Source organism: Rhinolophus hipposideros, assembly GCF_964194185.1.
Source record: "Rhinolophus hipposideros genome assembly, chromosome: 14".
Taxonomy (NCBI): domain Eukaryota; kingdom Metazoa; phylum Chordata; class Mammalia; order Chiroptera; family Rhinolophidae; genus Rhinolophus; species Rhinolophus hipposideros.
In genome coordinates, this window is record NC_138060.1 from 58159525 (window position 1) to 58181536 (window position 22012).

The following is a 22012-nucleotide window of genomic DNA, read 5'->3' on the forward strand; positions in this document are numbered from 1 at the left end:
TGGTTGAGAGCCCACTGGCCCATGTGGGAATCGAACCAGCAGCCTCTAGTATACACAAACTGGGTGACTATAACTGCCATTACTTAAATGCAGAACCTAGGAAATAAAATAAGTTTGGAGGTTACTACCATCCATCAGTTTGAGGTGCCTTTGATGACATAGTGGAGAATGGTAAACGGGCAACTATAGTCTTTTCTATAGGTATAACTCAAACACAAAGAAATTAAAGAAATATGAGACTGTTTAGATACTGTCAGCAAAGAAGCACTTGAAAGGATGAAGACACCGAGAGATGGTAAATGAAGCTTTTAGGAAAAGATGGGGCTGGATGGAATTGATCACATGTGATCATACTGTTTCTAGTGAGAAGTCAAGAGCCCTTAGGACTCAAACAAACGGAGGCTTTTTTCTTTTTTTTTTGGCCTCAGTCAGCGGTGCCTTTTAAAAGGCACTACAAAAGGGGAAAGAGCAGTTCCTGTATTTGCCTAATTTCATCTGTGGCAGTTTGTAGGGGTAGTCAGTTATAGAAAGCTAATAGTAAAAACCCAAGCCAGGGGTGGAGAATGCTTAAGGTTTGAAAATAGCTAGATAGTGAACGGGCCAAATTCAAAGGAAATGAAAAACGGAGAAAAAAATGTTTGTAATTAGCTACACTTATGTAACAGCCAGAAGACATACTTCAGTAAGACCTGTAGAATCTGGAGCTCTCAACTGACAGTAGTCCTAAAGCGTCAGCTCCGAAAGCTCCGCGGGCTGATGCGCGGAGCCAGCCCAGCCAGCCCTCTCTTTTCGGAGCCCCGGGTGGGGGGGGCCGGGGGGAGACCCGGCGCATGCGCGTCCTCTAGCGCCCGCTCCCTCCCCTCAGCTCCAGGCTCCAGCGCGTGCTTTGTGCCCTCCGTTCCCCACCCTCTCCACCGACCCTCGGGCCAGGCCCCGCCACCTGCCGCCCTGCCGTTTCCGCCTCCCTGCGACCCAGTTCTTCGTGTGTCGGAGAGTTTACTTGCGGTCCTAAAGCTTTAGGCGGAGCGCGCGGAGGTAAGGAGACCGGGAGGCAGGGGCTTCCAGGCGGCGGGGAAGGCGGGGCCGTCACCTGGGCGCTGACGTCAGGGCGGGCCGGGTACCGCTAAAGGTTTTCACCCGCGTCCCGGGCTGAGCGCAGGCGCCCCGGGGGGGAAGGCCTGGCCCGCGTCAGCCAATGAGAGCGCCCTCTGAGGCCCCGTCCCTGGGGGCCGGCTCCCCCGCAGCGACCCGGCGCGGCCGGCGCCGGACGGCGGGTGCGGCTTTGCGCGCCGCGCTGACATCTTAGGGGTGAGGGCTCGGAGAACGCCGCGGGAGAGCCCGTCAGAGCTGTCCTCCCGCGGGGCGAGCGCAGGCGGGAGCGCCGGGCCCTGCGGCGCGAGCTCTGGCCGGGCTGGCGCCCCGGTGCGCATGCGCCCGGTCCCGCCGCGCGCGCCCCCGCACCGCCTGCGGGAGGAGCGAGCGTCCTCCCGGCTGGTACCCGGTGGGAGGCGAACGGGTCGGAGGAAACCCCGGCGGCCGACGCTTACCGGAACTGTAAGGGGCCCGAGGGGAGGGGCTGCCGCGGTGCCTTCGCGCCGCTCGGGGCGGAAGGGGGGTCGCGGCGGGCTGCGCGCGGTCACCTTAGCTCCGCGTACGGACTTTGGAACTGAGGCGACGCCAGGGGACGGAGCGGCCGCGTCGCCTGTGTTGTAACTTGCTCTGCAATGAGAAACCAAAGGCGATTCATGTAGGCTTCACTGCTTCCGACTACAATAGTCCCCCCGAGCCTTTGACTTAATCACATCTCATGGTAAAAGATTTAGGAAAGGACGCGCTAAGGTATCTAGATACTTGGCTCTTGGTACAGTTTATGATTCACTTATCTAATAGGGCTTTCTGCTGTTTCTCCTTCTTTGCCTTTTCCCCGTCCCTGAGAAGTATTCCACTGAAAAGCAATGAAAAACTGCCCGCTTTTATCCCTCCTTGATGGGACAAACTGCTTTTAAACACCATACAAGATGGTAACTCAGGGAAGCCACAGCGTAAATGAGAGTAGCCTGAGGATATTAACTTTGTTAAGACAAGGTACTTTCAAATAAACATTGTGCCCAGCGGCCAAAGAGCGATCGTCGGACCTCTGGCAAACAGGTTACTGTTTCTGTATCTGTCAAAAGCAATTTAAGCAAAACAAGAGTTTCTGTTAAACTACCCATAATTTGGCTTTTCCACCAATTTCTACCAAATTTTATTTGAAACTGCACAGAATTTAGGTTAAAATCATAAATTTTCATCTTATAAAACAGAAGCTGAGATCACTATTAAGAGGATTATAGCAGTCATTGACAATGTTTTGTAAATGAATTGTGCCCTTCCCCATCTTCCACCCTCCATCCCGAGAGGACACCATCTCCCTGGAAAAGACCTTCCACAGCCCCCATTCTAGGTATTCCCCGTAATACTCCGTGCATGGCTGTTAGCACTTCATTTACTGCATTATTTTACAATTACCTGCTGTGTCTTTCCACTCCCTCTTTCTCTCCTAGGCTGCAAGGTTTTGAAAAGGTGGAATTATCTTAATGTTTTTCTATTCCCAGTGCTTTACACAGAACCTGGTACCTAAGTGTTCGGTAAATGCCAGTTGATGAATTGGGTGAGTTGAGGACCCAGAGTGCCTTCCAAATCTGATAAGACAAGGTAGCCCTTTTAGTAATTTTGTAGCGTGCTTGAGGTTTTTCCAACAGGAAGGATAGTGGGCTACATGAAATCTGTACCAGAACCACCCATGTAAGAATTTGTCTGAAGACAATCCCTTCCCCCGCCCCTTAACATGGGTGCTGCGGCTCTCAGACTACTTCCCACTAACAAGCACAAGCATCCAGCCCTACTCTGAAGCAGTGTATATTGTTTCTGCGATAGTAATTTGATTTTCTGTGTAGTCGTTTTATAAGGGAAAGAATCGCAGATCTGAGTCTTCTAGTCTTCTTAGCAGTTATATTTATTATAGTACATGAAAAAGTTGACATTGTAGTTATGGTATCAGGCCCCTTATGATTTTGGTTTCCCAGGACCAGTTTATGTCTGGCTGAAGTGATAAAATTGGGTTCTTGGTCTTGCAACGATGAGAACTGACCCAAGATCGGTGCCCCACGAAAAGGCAAGCAGCTGGGCTTTAACCTTGCTTCCACTCAGATTTTTTTTTTTTTTTTAATATCAAGAAGTGGGTAAACCATACAGGAAACAACTAGTTCAAGCAAAACTAAAACTTCATTTGGTTTTTTAGCCTACAACTGAGTAAAGCTATCTCCCTAAGTTTGTATTAAACAAGTATTTTTAAAGAATTAAAGCTTAAAAGTTTTCTGACAAACACTATAAAACGATAGAATCCTATAAAAGGATAGAATCAGGATTCCTTAAAACAGAGGTTCTCAAACTTGAGTGTTCATCAGAATCCTGAAGGCATATTAAAACAGATTTCTGAGCCCACCTAGCTTATCCCTTTTCTTTTCCAATACTGGATCCTAATCTGATTACGCCTTCCGTCACTTAGCTGTCAGAGACCACTCTTAAAAGAGATCTTACGGGAAATACTCAAAAAACTTATAGGACTCCAAGGGGAAACCATCTGTTTCCTTTCTGGTTCTTCAAAAGGACCAGAAAAAAATATTTTTCAAATATTTTTCATTTTTTTCTAATGATTTAAATACGAAATGATCATCTTATGAGTAGAATAATAATTTGGTTGAGTGTGTATCAGAATTATTAAATGAATATCTTTTTATGTATATAGGCATTTTCCTATAGAAATATTAACTGGCCACTCCTGGTGGGGGGGGGATTGTTGGCAAAAAGAAGTCACATTTCCTCTCGTATTGCCCTTCCACCTCTCAGTTGAAAAACACTGTCTTTATTACTTCATAAAAAAAGTCAATTCCAACAACACAATAACCTTTATTTTGGGGGGGGGGGAGAAATGCTACTACCGTGGAAATTTGTCTTTTTATTACTTAGCAAGTGCTAACTTTTTTGTCTTCGAATAGTAAAAATAAATAACCATGTTTATTCTGATAGTTTCAATTTTTCACCTAACGTCTGAAATTAAATGTCATTTGTACTTTTTGACTTGTATGTAGCCTCACACTGTTTATTTTACTTCCAGACATTGATACCATATTTTGATAATCCTGAATTTTCCAATCAAAGAATTTGTTTTCAGTATTTAACTGTAAGCCCTTATGAGAAGGGAAAAAAGAGTTCTGCAGTTTTTTTACACACCCTGAATTATATAATAATAATAGTTGTCACTCTTAGGAATTTTCTGTTTACTAAATCCCTTATGTACATCATTTGACTTAAGTTTCACAAAATTCTTATGAGATATATAGCCCCTACTTGCATACATAATGTACTCCTAAAAACAGGTACAAAAATTTGATGTGGGATCCCCTATCCAGAGAGCTAAAGCATAATTATAATGTTCTAGGTTACATTTCACCTTTTAGAAGCAGTCTTTCATGAATATTTCCAGCATTTTATGTGTGTCTTTCAGCATTTTTCCTTAAATATGAAACAGTGAAGACAACTTCAGTCTAATGAGTATCAGATATAGGCCAAACAATGATATATATATATATATATATACAGGGTGCCAAAAAAATGCATACACATTTTAAGGAAGGAAAACTATTAAAATTGTAATACTCAGTATATACCGATAATAAAAGATGAATATAAGTCACGTTTGACTTCTGCAATTACAAGAGGTGCTCAAAGTGGTTACCATCAGCGTCCAGATACCTCTGATTACGGCGAACTACTGCTTGAGCAACGTTGACCAAAGTGTCCACATGTATCCATTTTTTTGGCACCCCGGTATTTATTGTTATTTCACTGTTATTATTATTGTTATTCATTGTATTTCATTGTATTAAATTTGTTAGTCCTCATTACAAGTATTAGAATTGTAATTTTTCCTTTTTTATAAAATGAAGACAAAATTTGATAAAATATTCACTAACTGAATAGACATTGGCTGCAACAAATACCAAGTTTCTGACTACTCTCTAGCAGACTGTCACATTGTGTTAGCTCAAAGTATTCTCTCAATCAAAATTTTTAAATTTCAAATCAAAGGGCAGTTTGGGTTGACAGTACATATACAGGTGTTTCCATAATGATGACGTATGTATGTGCATTCCAGGAAATCGTGACGTCCTGCAAGATGATACACTAAAATAACAGGGTTTATGGGGGAAAAATATACCACTGAAAATAAGACCTGTGGAAATCTCTAGCTTTTTCATCTGTACCAGCAGCTTCCCAGATTGCTAGATGTAGTGAAAAATGCAGGGATATTTAAAGCCACTAACCGTCTGCTTCCTAAACCAAAGGAAGGAACTATAACTCCCCCAAAGGAGCATTTTTCAGGTTTTGCTTAAATCTTTACATATAGCTAAAGCCTTTCTTATAGAAAGCTCACCTCTGATCACTCCAAATCATTAGCATACTGGGGGAGGGGGGGAAGCAGCATATAACACCTTTTCCCTACTTACCAATTGCACATAATCTAATTCACATCAAAGCAACAATTTTTGTAGCAGAACAGACCGTTCGCTCTTGGACCATCTGTACTATTTTACTAGGTGAGGAAACAGACTTATCTAGAGCAAGTGAAATAACTTGCCCTTGCTCACACAGCTAGTCAGTGCTGGAGTCAAGATTTGAGTATAGATCTCAGACACTCCAGCCTCCCCTCCCCAACCATCGTGCAGCCTGCCTTGTCTGACAGCGAGCGTCCTGTTAACTTAAAGCGGTTTTGCCTTGCGTTGGCTTAGACCAGCGCAGTCCAATGGAAAGATACTGTGAGCCACAGGTGTAATTTTAAATTTTCTAGTAGTAAATTGCAGAAGACAAAACCCGGTCGTGTTCTGCTTTTTAAAAAGCAAAAAGAAACAAGTAAAATTCATTTTAACACATTACTTCAACATCTGACTGATACAAAAAATTCATAGCCTACTCACACACAAAAAAAAGGAGGCAGGAAACACCACCCTCTTAACCTGTAAATAGCCTAATTTTTTTTCTTTTAAGTTTTCTCTTTTTTTTTGTGGTTTGTATAAATAAGTCATTTGATATTTTATTTGTTTTGCGTAAGGGTCCAGAGATTACATTGATATCACAGACTTTATACGTCTAATTTCAGAAAACATGGAAAGATTTGAAAGAAGACACCATCACCTTAACATAAAACTTAACGGTTCTATTTTTGAGGTGGTGCAGAATCAGTTGTACCTGTATGCTATAAACTTCATGTTCTAGAATCAGAGATTATGATCTGAGTTCTGATTTGGGGTTTTGGGTTACTGTACCTCCAAAATTTATGCAAATTTTTTCTGGGGAAATTTCTTTTTTTTTTTACTGTCTCTCCATTTATTTAGGTCTTTTTATCTTTCAGCAAAAATTTCCCTCCGTATGTTACATCTCGCACATTGTGGTTTTTTCCCCTTATATCTTGTAATTGTTATTGCTAGTACACAAGAAAGCTATTGATTTTTCAGATGTTTATTTTGTATCCAGCCACTTTGCTGAGTTCTCTTGTTAAATCTAATATTTCTTCAGTTAAACCTTTTACAAGGGTGAGATAAGAGGGAGATTGACAAACCAGCCCAGCAATGGGAACAGTTGATTTTTGCCTCCTCCTTTACAATGTTATACCTTTCATACCTAATTTAGGTGTCACACCGTTGTCCAAAGCTTCCAGAACATTGCTAAATAAACACAGCATGCCTTTATAATGCTTAAAAATGGTTCTGGCTATTAATTTTAGGTAGACCTTTTAAAAATTATGTTAATAAGATTTCTCTTTCTAAATCTAGAAACCGTGATTTAATGTTCAGACTTGTATTTGAGAACATTTTATTTTCATTGCGAGAATCTGTTTTATTTCCAAGTATTAATGTCCTATATTAGTCATTGCTTAATAGTAGTTGTAACCTATGATTATAAAGTGAACAGTGAATGAATAATTTTTCTGGACAACTGAACACCAGTATTTTAAGTACAGGAACTTTTTTTTTTCTTTGCTCTGGTTATTTTTGATGGAAACGCTTCTGAGACATGTTACGTAATTTCTCTGAAAAACACACTTCATGTTTCATTCCATGTTTGAAAGTCATGAAGGATATGTTCTCTGATTTTTGCAATTTTGCTGTAGGTAATTCTTTGGAGACTCATTCCAAACTAACATTTAAAACAAATCCGATATACTGCTTTCTTGGCTAAATCAGCTGCTTTTCCTATCAATTCTTAATCAGAAATGTGTAGATATGGAAACTCCTGAAAAGTGACTTGGCTGGCTGCCTCGGAAATTCTTTGTGAATCAAATATGAAGCAAGTATTCTTTACTAAATTGATTTCAAATTTTTCTGTTGTTTTTAGTGTGCTTTAACTTTCAAACTTCAAAACATTTATTTCAAATCAGTTATCATAACAGTTTCTTTGCAGTGTGCTGTTCGTTTTGATATCTTGCTTTTGAAACTGTAGAACAAAGCATGTCATTTAGATCACCCACATTGTTCATCAGATGGAGACATTGTGATTTGATGAACTTCTAAGATACTGCTGCAAAAGATCACTGAAACAGGTTGCATGTTGCAATGATAGGTCGAGGTACATCGCATGGTTTAGTAATTCTGGCTTGTCAGGGCTGCCTTTGGGATCATTTTAGGCTGAAAAACATGTTGGTTGGAATTTTGCTGCATTATTTCAGCTACTTCCCATTCATATTCTTGGATGATCATATGCCTCCCAAGTATGATTCCTCATTTTTTATCTACAGTTTTAGCTCACTTCTTAGTATCTCTGCTCTTAAATGTCATAAATTTTCTTAATAACATAAAAATTGAAATGTCGTCATGTGTGAGTGTGGAGAGCTGTTTGTTCTTGAGCTGGATTGGGACCAGAGTCCAGGACTATCTTTGGACAGGTTTCCCAGGGGCCTGTCTTAAAATAGTGAACAACGCTCATTCCTATTCTGGTCGTTTTCTTCATTTAATTTGCATGCTAAAAGCATTGATTTTTTTGTTTGTTTGTTTTTTGGTTTTTGTTTTTTTAATTTTTAAGAACCTGTCACATGTTAATTGTAAATAAACTAGGAAATGAGGAGAAAAATTAAAGCACTTACTATCCTACCACCTAGAGATAGCTAATTACAGATTGCATATGTAATTAGGTGCTTCTAGTCTTTTCTTTGAGCCTTGTACCTGTGCTGTCTTAACTAAGTCACATCTTACCTAGATTTGATTTTGTTTAAGACTTTTTTTTATATATTTTGGTAATAGTCCTTTTTCAGATACGAGTGTCTGTTGCAAGTATTTTCTCCCAGTCTGTGGCTTGTCTTCTCATTCTCTACATTGTCTTTCAGAGAGCATAGTTTTTACTTTATGAAATTCAGTTTCTCAGTTCTTTGACCCCGTCTTGATTCCTGCAGCTTTATAATAAGTCTTGAAGTTGAGGCGTGTCGGTCCCCAGCTTTGTTCTTCAGCGCTGAGGTGGCTGTTCTGTGTTGTTTCCTCTCCATGTAAACTTGAGAATGAGTTCGTCAGAACCCATAAAATAACTTGCTGGGATTTTGATTGGGAATGCATTGAAACTATAGATCAAGTGAGGAAGAACTGACGTCTTGACAATACTGACTCTTCTGCCCATCAACACGAACTGTCTCCATTTACTTAGTTCTTTGACTTCTTTCATCAGAGTTTTGTAGTTTTCCTCATATGGACCTTGTACATTTTTTGTTAGATTTATAGCTAAGTATTTCATTTTGGAGGGTGCTAATGTAAATGGTAATGTATTTAATTTCAAATTCCATTTGTTTATTACTGATTTCTGCTTAACTTTTTAAGCAATTAATGGATGCCTGGAAGTTGACATACATATATATTCAGAAATGTTTTGGCGCCTGAGACCTGTCAGGAGGTAAGTTTCGTGGTCCAATCTATAATTAGTGTTGGGGGAGAAATCTGTTATGCATTTGGCTACTTTTAATTTTATTTGTGAAATTCTAAAGTTATATCATGGTGGAGGGCAAGAACAAAAAAAGAAAATTCATATGAACAGCTAGGTCCTGAAAGAGTCCATTCAGAGCAAAAGGTGAAAAGAATACCATCTTTCAGAATAGTTCAGAGTGAAAAGCTCAAGAGGAAAAAAAATAATAAAGTTATCCTTAGCACCATTTTTATCATGTTGCCTTCAAGTCTGCTGCACTCTGCATTTAAATTATAGAGGAAGGTCATTTGACTATTTATGTGCTATTTATGTATTTATGTATAATCTAAATCCTGTGTCAGGCTCATTCCAGCAAGACACAGGATTCCTCCAGTGGGTGACTTTGGCTCAAGGAAGCGCCATTCATGGCTGAGCCCTTCTTGGGACTGTGACTTCCCCCCCAGCACTCCTGCCTTCCCCTCTCCTCCTTCCACGGGCGTCAGACTGGAACCATGGCCCGAAAGCTCACCCTACCTTATCCTTCCTTTCCCACTAATTTTCTTGCACAACTGCTCCTGTCTTGGCCTGTTTTTCAGCGGACCCAAAGTAACACAGCAAACAACAGCATATGTGTAAAACTCATTTACTGCCGTCAAGGATACAGTGAGAGTTGAAATGGGTAGATGGAAGGAGAGAAGAACAGATACATCATTTGTACATTATGGTGGTATATTTCAAATTTGTGGGCCACACAGCTTCTTTTTTTAGAGTTTAGAAGAGGAAGAGACTATTTATAATAAGGATTCAAAAGGGAAGGTTCTGGAAGGAATGGGTACATTGCCCCCTGGCGCATAGTAGGTACGCAGTAATCATTTAGTGAGTGAGTATAGTTTGGATAGGTGGAAGTGGGAGACAGGGTGGATGTATTAGAGCTTAGACATAATACAGAAGGAAGGGAAGAATGAGCATGATCATCGGGGGCTGGGACTGAGTTTCTGTAAGGAGTTGTTGGAGATCAAGTTGGAAAGATCGATTGGAAATGATAATGGAGCACTTGAAATATGAGACTAAGGAGTGGATTTGATTCTGCAGAAGCTGAAAAGACCATGAAAAGTGTCCTAATAGGGACTACAGTGACAGTGGGATGTTAGGAAGATTAACCTGTATACAATATGGCGAAGGAAAGGAGAGAGGAGTAGACCAATTGTGAGGTTATGCAGCCCAATTTTGTGGTGATAGTTGATAGCAGGGAAAACGGAAAGAAGGAACAATTTCAAGGGACATTGTAAAGTGAGAGGAACGAAGACTAACTGAACACGGGGCGGGGATGATGAGCTAGTTTGGGCAGTGGTAAGTCTGAGGTTTTGTGCTTTGGCAACATTGAGAAAAGTGGTGCCACAGTGACAGATACAGGAAGGTAGTCCTGGGTTAAACCAACTGCTCCCTTGCCTGCTGTGTCCAGGCTGAGTTTAAAAGGGAAATAATGACCTCTACTCCTTTTTTAAGACTTGTAAAATTTGAGAGGCTGGCAGGATAGCTAAGTGCCTGTCAGACATTTGGAAATGAGAGCTGAAGCTCAGATGGGGAATAAATGGAGTTGTCACATTTGCTTATACTGCCTCATATTGAGGACTTTCCCAGCTGGCTTACTGTTTACTGTTCAAACTCCTGTTATAATACTTACTACGCAATCTATATGTTGACTTTAAAAGGTTCAAATACATGCAAAAAACAAAACAAAAGGCAATCTGAACATATGTTGTTGGTCTCCAGGTTGTTTAGAAAAAATCTCCAGAAATGAATCTGTAATCCTACTATTTTAAAAATGTACTTTTCAAAAGACTCAGTATACATAATGTATGAGATAAAAAAATGTGCCCAATATTTAGAGACTTCTTTATATAGTTTGTTACAGCAAAAATAGATGTCATGGACGTGCTTTGCAAAAATTGCAAATAATTTCATTGTATTTAAAACTATGCTTTATAAAAACACTCTCAGGTGCATTATGTCAAAATTTAAGAATGAAATGTCAACTTATCCAACTAGAATAATATTAGTACGCTAGTAATGAGATGAACTAAGAGATATACGTATCTTCTTTTTAAGCATTATAATTCTCAAAATATTTTCACTATAAAAATATTACACTATTGAATATTGAGGGTTTTTTTAATCTGAAGAATGATATAGAAAATTGTCATCATTTGCTGTGAAGCCAGTTAACATTTCCAAGTAGGCTTTTGAGGGGAATTTTTATTATTATTTAATATTATTTCTCATTGTATCAGAGGAATTTATGTCTACTGTTTTTAGAAACTATGTGGCACTCCCTACTTGTTAAAACTTTGTAGATTTCAGAAAAACCACAAAGTTTTGCATTTTGGTTTCTATCTTGTTTCTGTGGTATGTATTTTCCATACATAGTAATTTTAATGTTGCTTTCACTGTATACACTGGGGATTTGCGTGGAGTCAGTGCCTCAACGAATAATAAATCCACATCTTTTTATAAGGTTATGTCTAGAGAAGGTATTTCCACACTGGTTTCTCTACTCAAGAGCTTTTTCAGGAGCCGAAGCAGTCAATGCCTTGAGGCCATTCTATTTTGCAGTGCATCCAGATTTCTTTGGACAGCACCCCAGAGAAAGGGTAAATATTTTATCTTTTTTGACTGTTAATCTACATTTCTGTTTATTTACCCTTGATGCAGGATAATACAGAGAGTTCTCTAAAATTGCATTGTTCTATGGGAATGCTATAATCAGTGCTTTGAACTAATTTGAAATATAGATACTGAACACCGAAAATATATTGTTTTTTTACAAAACCTGTCATTTTTTATACAGGCAATAAAGCCATCATGTAAACTCTTTAGAGTATCAGTAATCGTGTTTTCTGTGCTAGTTTTTAGAGTAAAATAGAGGGTTTGAAAGAAAATGTAAAGCCTCTGTTCCCATGATCAGTCCTTTTTATAAGGATGGTGCAAGAAAGGTTTTCCAGTGCCCAAATGTCCCTTACGTTGCATACTGCTGGTCTGTCTCCCTACAGCGTCATTTAATGTGTGCTCAAGGAATGCAAACTGATGGGAAAAACAACTTCTGATAAATTTACTTTGGAAGGCCAATATTTTTTTAACATTAGATAATGTATTACAAAGCCTACTGCTTTGGAATTATTTCTTTGGTTCTTTTATCAACCTTTACATTGACACCCAGTTCAACACAAAAAAGAATTTAAAATTCTTGAAAATTAGAATATTATTCTATTACTTTTTTCTACTTACAGTGGAAAATCAATTTTGCTTCTTTGCTTTAGGCAAATTCTGATTATGATATTTGATAGATGTTGGCTATTCAAAGTCAGCTCCTTTCTAAGTAGGTAGTAAATTGAATCAACACAAAAGTATCCTTTACCTTGGGGATGTAATAAATTAATTTAATTTAATGTTTAATAATTTAAAGTTTCTAACAAGCACCTTTGGTATTAGTAGCAACATGCTGTAACCATCTGAGCTAAACAGCCACCCTAATTTAAAGTTTTTAAACCAACATGTATGGAAAAATTAAACCTAGTAGTAGGTGAATGTTTTTCTTCCTCTACCAATGCTATGAAATCGCAACATTTTTTAATACTAAATTATTTAGTGCCCTCAATATGTATTAAAAAGGTCAGGATATAATTTCTGTTGTTTCCTTGTTTTATTTTGTGTGTAAATGCACCTTAATATTTTTTTTCAGGAAGTCAATGAAAATTCCCTTCAGAGATTAAGTGTCTACTTAGAAAACCTCCAGAAACCAGGCTTCAAATCTTTGAAACCAATTCAGCTTACGTTTTATGTAAGAGAAACAGACCAGAATTCTTCCGATGGCCAGGAACCCTTTAGTACTTTCGGTACGGTTTTTATTTCTGGTGTGTCCTTTGCAAGCTTCATGGTAAATAGGCTCATTCAGTCTAACATTGCCAGAATACCTTTACATTGATGCCTTGCTCATAGGCAAATGTCATTTAATTGATTTGTTTTCCTAGAATTAGATTCTATTCCTGGCTGCATGTGTTTAAACAAGCCATTTTTTGTGTTTAAACTGTTTTGTCTCTAAAACAGAAGTGTTCCTTTTTGCCCTCTTCCTATTTTAGTGCTATTTTAAGTGTTAAACATGTATGTAATTTACATATTTTTTTAAAGTACAGCTTACATTCTTTTATTTAGTCCTTCTGGTATCCTGTGAGGTAGGTAGTATTTGCCCAAATGTAACTTAGTAATGTCCAGTGATTTTCCCAGGACCATGGAGGTAGAGTGTGGGTCTCGAACCCAGATCTTTTAACTCCGGCCTCATGTTTCTGAAACCTAATCAATCATTATATACAGCCTCTGTGTGGTCCTTTGTCACTGCTTTAGCCAGGATCCAATAATACTTAAAATAAAGGGCAAATAAGGTTCTATTATTTCTCTATATACCCTTTTGGTGATTCTTGAGGAAACAACTTTATATTTAGAATGTACTTTAAAACAATTTAAAGATTTACTAAGAGCTTTCTGTGAATGAAGGCTGAAATAATTAGAAAATACACTATAATTTTTTTGAAACAAACTGTTATGAAACTCAAAATTTGGTAGGTCTTTTGAGACCTAGAATCTGCTTCCACCTCTGCCAGTGACTGGCTCTATGACCTTAACTTCGGTTCTTCACTATTAAAACGAAAGAGGTGAAGTACTGTGCGTGAGGACCGAAGCACTCCATTGACGGTCCCTGCCTTATCCCCAACATGCACAAGGCTCTCAGGTCCTTGGATGGAGGGAGGAGGGGCTTGATCCAAAAGGTACAGGATCCTTATCTTGGGGTCAGCGTCCCAGCCAGTCTGTCAAAGGATGGGCATCTAATAGTCTGTTTCCCCCTATCTTTGATTGAACATGGGAGATCAGGAATCACAAGTTCCTTTCCTTGGCTGTTTCTCCATTTACCACTGATTTGGAGTTTTATTAAAAATAGACCCTGTTCTTCAGTCTACGGAGACAAAAAGTCAACTTAGAGCCCTGTTGTGGAGGGACAGCTCTCCTGAAGAATGCTGTAAATCATAATAATAATAACAGTAAATAATTACATATATCACTCTGAATGACGCACTTCTGTCCGAAAGTGTAAATAATCATTATGAATGTGCTTTTCTTAGCCATGAGAGTCTCATAAGCAAGTGAGGTACAGTCTTTGCTAGTGTAAGACCGGATAGTCATAAGTATTTGTAATAGATATATGTGCCTAGTACTCAGGGTCAAACTAGGCTAAAGAGCATCATACTTCAGCATAATTTCCTGATTTCTCCATGACAATGGATTTGTAAAGGCAAATTACATCCTTTACAATTTTTAAAATAAAAGTGTCGCCAGTCTCTATTTTTACATGTTTGGGAGAATCAAGCTCATTTCTACAGCTACAGCTGCCACTTCCACTACCACCATCCACTGAATTTGTCTTAAATATTGAATATACACGGACTTAAAGAATAAACCAAATTTATCTGTTAGGGAAGGAACAAATACAGGAACACTTAGAAAGTTTCACACAGCAAATTGGAGCTAGACCTGTTACTAGAAATAATGACTCCTTATTCCTAGTCTGTTGTTTTGACTGATATACCACATTATCAAGTTTTTAAAATATTATTAATCACTTTTGCCTTTGCCTTTATGACACAGATTGACACTCGGACAAAGATTTAAAACATTTTTATGTCTTTCTTGTTTTTATCTAATTATAAAATTTAGATCAAGTATTTTTTTAAGTTTTTAGAACACTAAAAATCATTAATCACCTTTTTATTGATAATTAAGAGGTTGTAAGGTAAAATGTTTGCTAGTGATATTCATTACTGAAATTAAATGCCCAAATCAAATTAAAGCCTAAACATCTTTTTGGCGGTCTATGAGAAAATACACTTTATTATTAGAATAAATTTTAAGACAAGTTAAAGATTTACTCAGTTTTCGGTGCATTAATGCTAAAACAAATAGTTGTAGTCAGTTATAGCTGGGTAAAGACAAAAATCCTCTGCTTTCAGTTAATGGGTAACTTTGAACCATTCGTTAAACAAAAACAGATTATAGAAAAAAATAAACTAGAAATTATAGAAAACATACAGTGTAAAGGACCCAAAAAAATGTTACTATATAAAGAGTTCTTAGAAATCAAAAAGAAAACACAGAGTAGCTGTATTATCAAATGGGCGAAGAAATGACTAGACAGCTCAGGAAATAATACAGACAAAGAGCCAATAAACATACTATAATATTTAGCTTCAGTAATCAAATGCAAACTAAATTAATTAGGTACTATTTTCTAGTAAAGGAAATGCGCAGCCTGGTACACGCATTTCTAACTGCATAGCTACCCTTACAGTGGATTAAATAATTAATGGAATTGATAAGATAGAAACTGAGATTTATTCCTTGACTTAGCTCTTCTAAGCATAAACTATTTCTTCCCAACCTTAAGTGCAGGAATTTTGGGTTTTCCTTTCCTCTTTCACTGACTACGGTGCCAGTATTTCTCACTTTACCATCAAATGATTCAACTGAAAAAAATCTTTCTTAGTTTGCATGTTCTAGATTCTTTAAGTGTATCTGACGAGAATATGTATCCCTGAGAATAATTTAAATTGTGGTACCTCATGGGCAAAGACAAGAAAATACATTATGCAGTGTGAAAAATTAAATACAACTTTTATGTCCACCAAGTTCAGAAGTGTTAAATAAATTATGCTACCTTCATTACATGGACTGGTATCTAGCTACTAAAAAGAATGAAGTTGATCTATACACACAGATATGTAAGGGTCACCAAGGTTAAATAATAAAAGCAAGTTCAAAGTAATATATTCAGAATGATACTATTTACATATTAAAAAGAAACAGTTCAAACTGTGGGTGTGTGTTTGTGCAAACACATATGCGAACATATCATATGTAATATACACACACACAGGCACATAGAAAAGGTCTAGAACAGTGCTGTCCAAGAGAACTTTCTGCAAGGATGTAAATTATTCTGTATCTGCACTAATGTAGCAGGCAATAGCCCTGTATGGCTACTGAGCACTGGAAATGTGGCTAGTGCGACCAGGAACTAAATTTTAAATTTTTATTTAATTTTAATTAATTTAATTTTAAATAGCCATATATGGATAGTAACTATTAATATTGGCATAACCATTATTAACAGCTAGGTACTAAAAGCATATGTACCTAGCTGTTAATAATGGTTATGTCTAGTAAAGGTGTGAGGTTGTGTGCCTGTTAACAGACTTTTATTTTTATTATATATGTCTCATTGTACAATAAACGTACTCATATATATGCATTATAATTTTCAAAATCAATTGAAAATATTTTTTTGAAAAAAGAATCAGCGTGTTCTAATGGAGAAAGTACTTGGCTTGGTGTCAACTCAGATTTAAGCCTCGCTCCATTCTTCTTAACCTCGTTTAGCCTGTGTTTCTTCACATTTGAAAAGAAAGATTAATAATGGCACAGTTAGTGGGAGTGTTGATTGAACAGTTATGTAAATTCAACTAGAACTACACCTAACACCAAATAAAGTGGCAGGGGGATAAACTGGATTTCTTATTGATGACTTAAGTTAGATTACTAACCTTACTTAGCCCAATGACTCCCCAGTATGAAAATTGGATTGCAAAGCACTAACTCCTAAACAATTAGGGAATTTTAAATCACTTTTGAAAATACTGAGTTACTAGCTAGTTGGGTGGGCAAGTATGAGGACAGTGTCTTTCAATCATAGAGAAAATTCTAGATGGGTTTCTGTCACCACTGAAAGTAGATTGTCTGGCTTCTCCCTTCTTCTGAACCACTGTCACAGGGCAGCCTTCCCTCTTCTTCCTCTCCCCCTCGTCTTAGGGCTATAACTCTTTGGTAGATAATTGCTCATAGGAGAGCTTTTCCATCTCTTAGACTGTAGAGACCAAATTTATGGACAGTGTTGAAATTATTCTGAGTCCCCTTCTTGGGCTGCAATGGGTTTGGTCTCTGGTGCCAAACTAGGAAAGGGACCTGACAATTCAAGGAATTCATGAAGGTAAAAATAGTGTTGGTTTAGATTTGGAGATGGGCAGTAGTGTTCCTCTGACAGATGATTTGCCAATTGGATAAATTTTAATCGGTAATGGAATATTTTAAAAGGTTTTGATTTTATACATTTTGTATAAAAAATTATTTTTAAATAAAGCAAATAATCACCTGTACTCATTGTTTGGGGGAATTATATTCTCTAGGATTTCGAGCAGTCAAATTTACTTTGCACACCAGAGATCTGCTAAGCACAGTATTGTGTATTCTCAACTCCTGCAGTTTATCAGTTAAACATATCCAAAGCTTGAACAGCACTGTGCATTCTCAGCCTCTCCAAAAGGCGAAAAGGATGTCTGACAGGCCCATCAAATGGGACAAGTCTTATTACTCCTTTACTGGATTCAAGGACCCAGATGAACATCTTGAACAAGTCTTGAGAATGGAAACAACCCTAACGTATGTACAAGTTCTTATTTAAACTTATTTGTAGTTCATGTTTAAAATTAAAATCTAATTTCTCAGGGAAAGTAATCCTATCAATATAGTTAACCCAGGAACCATTATGAAAAAGATGTTTCTTAAAGTTGCCAGAATACTTACAATTGTATTAAATCTTTGATCTTTTGATACACATGCAGGAGATTTTTGTTTTGTTTACATTTTTAAAATTCTCCTCTTCAAGTTATCCCTGGTTTATGGAGAAAAGATATATCAAGACTACAAAACTGGGTGAAGCCTCTTCATGTGTTAAGCATTTTCAATTTCTTTGGCGAGTTCTGTAGTGCTGTCCTTTAGTGTGATGATCCATGCATAATAAAAATATGTGGAGACAACATTTAGAAATACCATCTGGAATACATAACCTTTAGAACTACCATGAGAAAAAAAATAATTTTTAATTCTAAAAGCCACGTATAAAACATGTTTCTATCATTTGTCGTATTTGTAAGTCACCATTAATGTTGTATTTTGATTAAGTCATTATTGGACTCTGTTAAGACGAGCTACGTTCTGTCCCTATGGTTATAGCTGGAGTCTGTGGCTTACCAGAGGATTCTCACTCACTGCAGCATGGTAAATTATCCTTGATTAAACACTGGCAGAGCATTTGCTTTGTGGATTACCTACACTAAGTCAGGAATTCCTTCCCCGGGTATCTAGATCCCAAATAAGGCTGGAGAGACAGGAGGTGGGCTGAATCCAGTCCGGAAAGGGAGACAAGCATCCTTCCTAAGGCGTGTGTGTGTGTGTGTACATACCTGTGGTGACGGTCCATCTCTGCTATATCTGTATTTGTAACTAATAGATAAGTGCTCCCTAAATATGTGGATTTTGATTGTTCCGATTCTCTTCTGTAAACAAAACCAAGAGGAAAGTGTGGCTTTGGAATGATAATGATAGATCAGAAGTAATAAGACTGTAGGAAGTAGGGGTAAAAAAAATGAAGAATAGTCATAGTGGGATAGAGATTGATGATTTTTAAAAAGCAGGTTAGAAAAACAGAAAGGTGATTGATGGTAAATTCCACACAGAGGCTTCAGTGGGAGTTAGGATGCTGTGGGCATGAGCTAGAAGAGAGGTTCTCAGCCTATTCCTGTAATCATCTTGCAATGTGTCCAGGTGAACAAAAAGTTGGGAATGCTTGGTCAAAAGGGTATAGGCGGGAAAATGGGATTGGCTAAGTCAAGGCAAAAAAGCAAAAATTAGAGTTGTTGGATCTTGACTCAAGGTAAGAATAACGTATTGAGGAAATTCAGAGAAGCTGTCTGTGGTTCAGCTGAGTGTTTCGTGGGGTACATTTTGGTCTGGAACTGGGTGTGTAGCCATTGTTAAAAGATTGTCCCAAGAACCCAGGACTCAGCCAGCTGGCAAACAAATGAAAACAGATTGCAACTATGAAAAGATGGTTCAACAGGATAAGTGGTATTCAACTGAGTTCCTTGTCCAAGATGAGTATTTAGAATTTATTTGTTTCTTGTTCCTCTGATAAAATTCCTTAGTCTTTAATAAAAGTAGATTTTCCTAATTGTACAACAACATTGTAAAATATACAATTCTTTAAACTTTGCTACATATTTGAAACTTTTTAAAATAAAATGTTGGGGAAAAAATTTTTTCAGAAGGCTTGCTTACCTCATACTATACATTATACTAGAGAGTGAGTATAATAACATAAATTAAATAGACCACTGTTTTAGAAATTGAAGTCAATGGAAATTTAACTTTCTCATTTATTGATCTTTATTATCCAAGCCAGTTGTCAATAGCCATTTATCTTGTCAGATATTGGGGTAAATCCATTATTAGCAGATAGAACCTTTCTTTTCTTAGCTTCATCAAGTGAGATTAACAATGTTGTACCATTACTGTAGTTTTAGTTTTGTTTATAACAAATACTGTTTTCTCTTTAAAACTGTGATTTAAAATTAATACCGAATTCGAAATGAGACATACAGCATTCAGAGTTTCTTACAAAAGAATTGGAATAAGGTGTGGATGCTTCTTAGTATAATACTATTTTCATATCTTTCACTTCCACATATTTTTCTTGGTCTAGAGAATACTGAGAATTGACTGGTATCCACTTAAATCTTTCTACTCAATGCCTCCCTTCTAAAATCTGCCAGTTAGACATTCTGTTTTGTTTACTTTTTAATGCTTATATTGGAGGCCCTTGGGTTATATTTCTTGAGCATTGCTATCTTAGTGACTTACCTGAACCAGATTATCACCCCTCGTGGAGTGTGCGATTAGACCAGAAGGTCTGGGCTGGGTACGACAGGAGAGGCCAGCATAGCACTGAGAAAGGCAAGGAAGGGAACACTGCGCGTCAGGCCCGCGGAGCGAGTTGCAGTGTAGACTAAATGCTGCAAAAACTCTGTGTTGGCTTCACCAGCATGCCTCAGGGTGCTGATGCTGGAGTGATGACACCTGTACTAATCGAAAGGTTTGATATCTCGTATTTCCCTAACCTAACCCAGTCTCCTTATTCTAGCACATTCACACAGGCCCAGAGCCCCTTGACCTTTTCCCAAATGTGGATATCACCCTCTCTGAAGGAAGTGCTGCTGAGGCTTTGTTCAACGTTTTGTTTTGTTAGTTTTTCCCAGTAAGGATTCCAGGAGCTTTTATCATGAAAGCCAGAATGGTATCTGTACCAAGTTATTGTTTCAATTATTAATTTTTTTAAATTTGTAATTATTTTGTAAACAATTATAGAATTGTTGAACCATTTGAGAGCTTTCAAATCGTATGGATTGAGTGCTGCCTCGTAAGGAGACTTAGGGTACCTGTAACTCAGCCAAAACTTGTTAGCCACCATGATCATTTTGACCACATACAGTTCAAGTGTTTTTATTCCTGTATTGTTTAATTCATCTATATTTCACATGTAGTTTGGAGAGGAGGAATCATAAGGAACACCTGCTGAATTATACCATGGCAAAAGTAGCATGACCAGTAATTTTGCATACATCATGATTTATAAATTGCATTCACCTGATCAAAATTTACTCTTGAAAGCATATGAAGATATTTCTAATATCTCAGGATATGATGCTAAAAAGAGAAACTATCACAACAGTAGTAATGCATGCATTTATTTACTATTTATTATTCCCCTTCTTAATAGGCTAAGTCAGTGTTTTTCAGATACACAATTTATTGACATGGGACTAGCAAAGTTGTTTTGTTCCTCTGTAAACTTTTTTTAAATACCAGGGGTGCCAAAAAAATGTATACACATGACTTGTATCATCTTTTGTTATCAGTATATATTGAGTATTACAATTTTAATAGTTTTTTTCCTTTCTTAAAATGTGTGTACATTTTTTTGGCACCCTCTGTATATATTGTCGGTAAGTTTAAGTATTGTTTCTCAAAATACATATTTTAGTTTATATGTAGAAAAGTGTCTGTATGTGTGTGTATACTGAGTGTGTGTATACCATTTAAAATATTTCTTACCGTGGGTTGCCATCAAAGAAGTACCATCTAATGGTACTGGTGACATTTAAAAGGCAGTGCATCTTGAGTAAGGAACTTGCAATGATTACTTTGTGGATTCTAGATGGGAAGACTCCAGTTGCCTCCTTTAATCTTGGTTGTTATTACCCAGAGCTCTCAATGTTTGTTCCCTCATTTCTCTACCCAAGCCCCTCAATTAGTCAGAGGTTACCAATCCCGTCTTTTTACCACCCATCTCCAAAAACATCTGCTCCTTGCAGATAGTAAATGGAGTCCCATTTACTACCCTGGCGCTCCTTCACACCTCCATTCCTTTCCCCCCAACCAAATGCCCAGCTTAAGTCTCATCTCAATGACTCCAGTCTACACCCACTTCTCCCCTCCTCTGTTCTTTACTTATAATTTGGTAAAGGCTTAATTGGAAATTCAGTTTAACATTAGGCTGCTTTAAGGTAATGCATATGTCTTTTAATAGTAAAAATGTGTGTATGATAGTTAGTATTAGAATGTGTATATCTCTGTTTTTTTTTTCTTTCTAGATCCTGGTTAGATAACAATGGGAAAAGTGCTATTGAAAAGCTGGAGAATAGTTTGCCACTTAGAAAAGAACTAGATCGTTTAAAAGATGAACTATCTCATCAGTTGCAGCTCTCAGATATCAGGTAATAAAGAGAGAACCTAATTTAGAGATTAAAATAAACGTGTTACCTATTGGTAAAGTTTTCCAGCAATTAAGTATTTGCATCTTTATTTGGATAACGAAATATTTTTCAATTATCTTTTTATGAAAGTAATGAAATAGCTATATATGAAAACTGTTATCACTTTCTTGTTTAAAATAGTGAAGTATGGTTTAGATACTGATACATTTTAGCATAATTGTTGAACATTTTATACATAATGAGTTGGTAAGAAAAATCTCCTTTTCCATATACACATAGTATGTAAAAAATAATTATTCCCCCATCATATAAAATTGGTA

The 22012-nt window shown here is 37.5% G+C and overlaps 1 protein-coding gene across 7 annotated transcripts in view; it reads left to right on the plus strand.

The window, feature by feature from the left end:
* The first annotated feature begins 450 nt into the window (after window positions 1-450).
* TCAIM (T cell activation inhibitor, mitochondrial) overlaps window positions 451-22012 on the plus strand; it is a 33542-nt gene continuing 11980 nt past the window's right edge. Inside the window, exons 1-8 of one of the 7 annotated variants that reach the window (XM_081072105.1) lie at window positions 1267-1554; window positions 2544-2650; window positions 7311-7386; window positions 8901-8973; window positions 11498-11633; window positions 12722-12875; window positions 17268-17520; window positions 21570-21692. In XM_081072105.1, the coding sequence (XP_080928231.1) occupies window positions 8945-8973; window positions 11498-11633; window positions 12722-12875; window positions 17268-17520; window positions 21570-21692 (695 nt within the window). In that variant the 5' untranslated portion in view covers window positions 1267-1554; window positions 2544-2650; window positions 7311-7386; window positions 8901-8944. Of the gene's footprint in view, window positions 1036-1157; window positions 1555-2543; window positions 2651-7310; window positions 7387-8900; window positions 8974-11497; window positions 11634-12721; window positions 12876-17267; window positions 17521-21569; window positions 21693-22012 lie in introns of those variants that run through there. The other 6 variants (XM_081072103.1, XM_081072101.1, XM_081072104.1 and 3 more) reach the window with 6 other exon arrangements.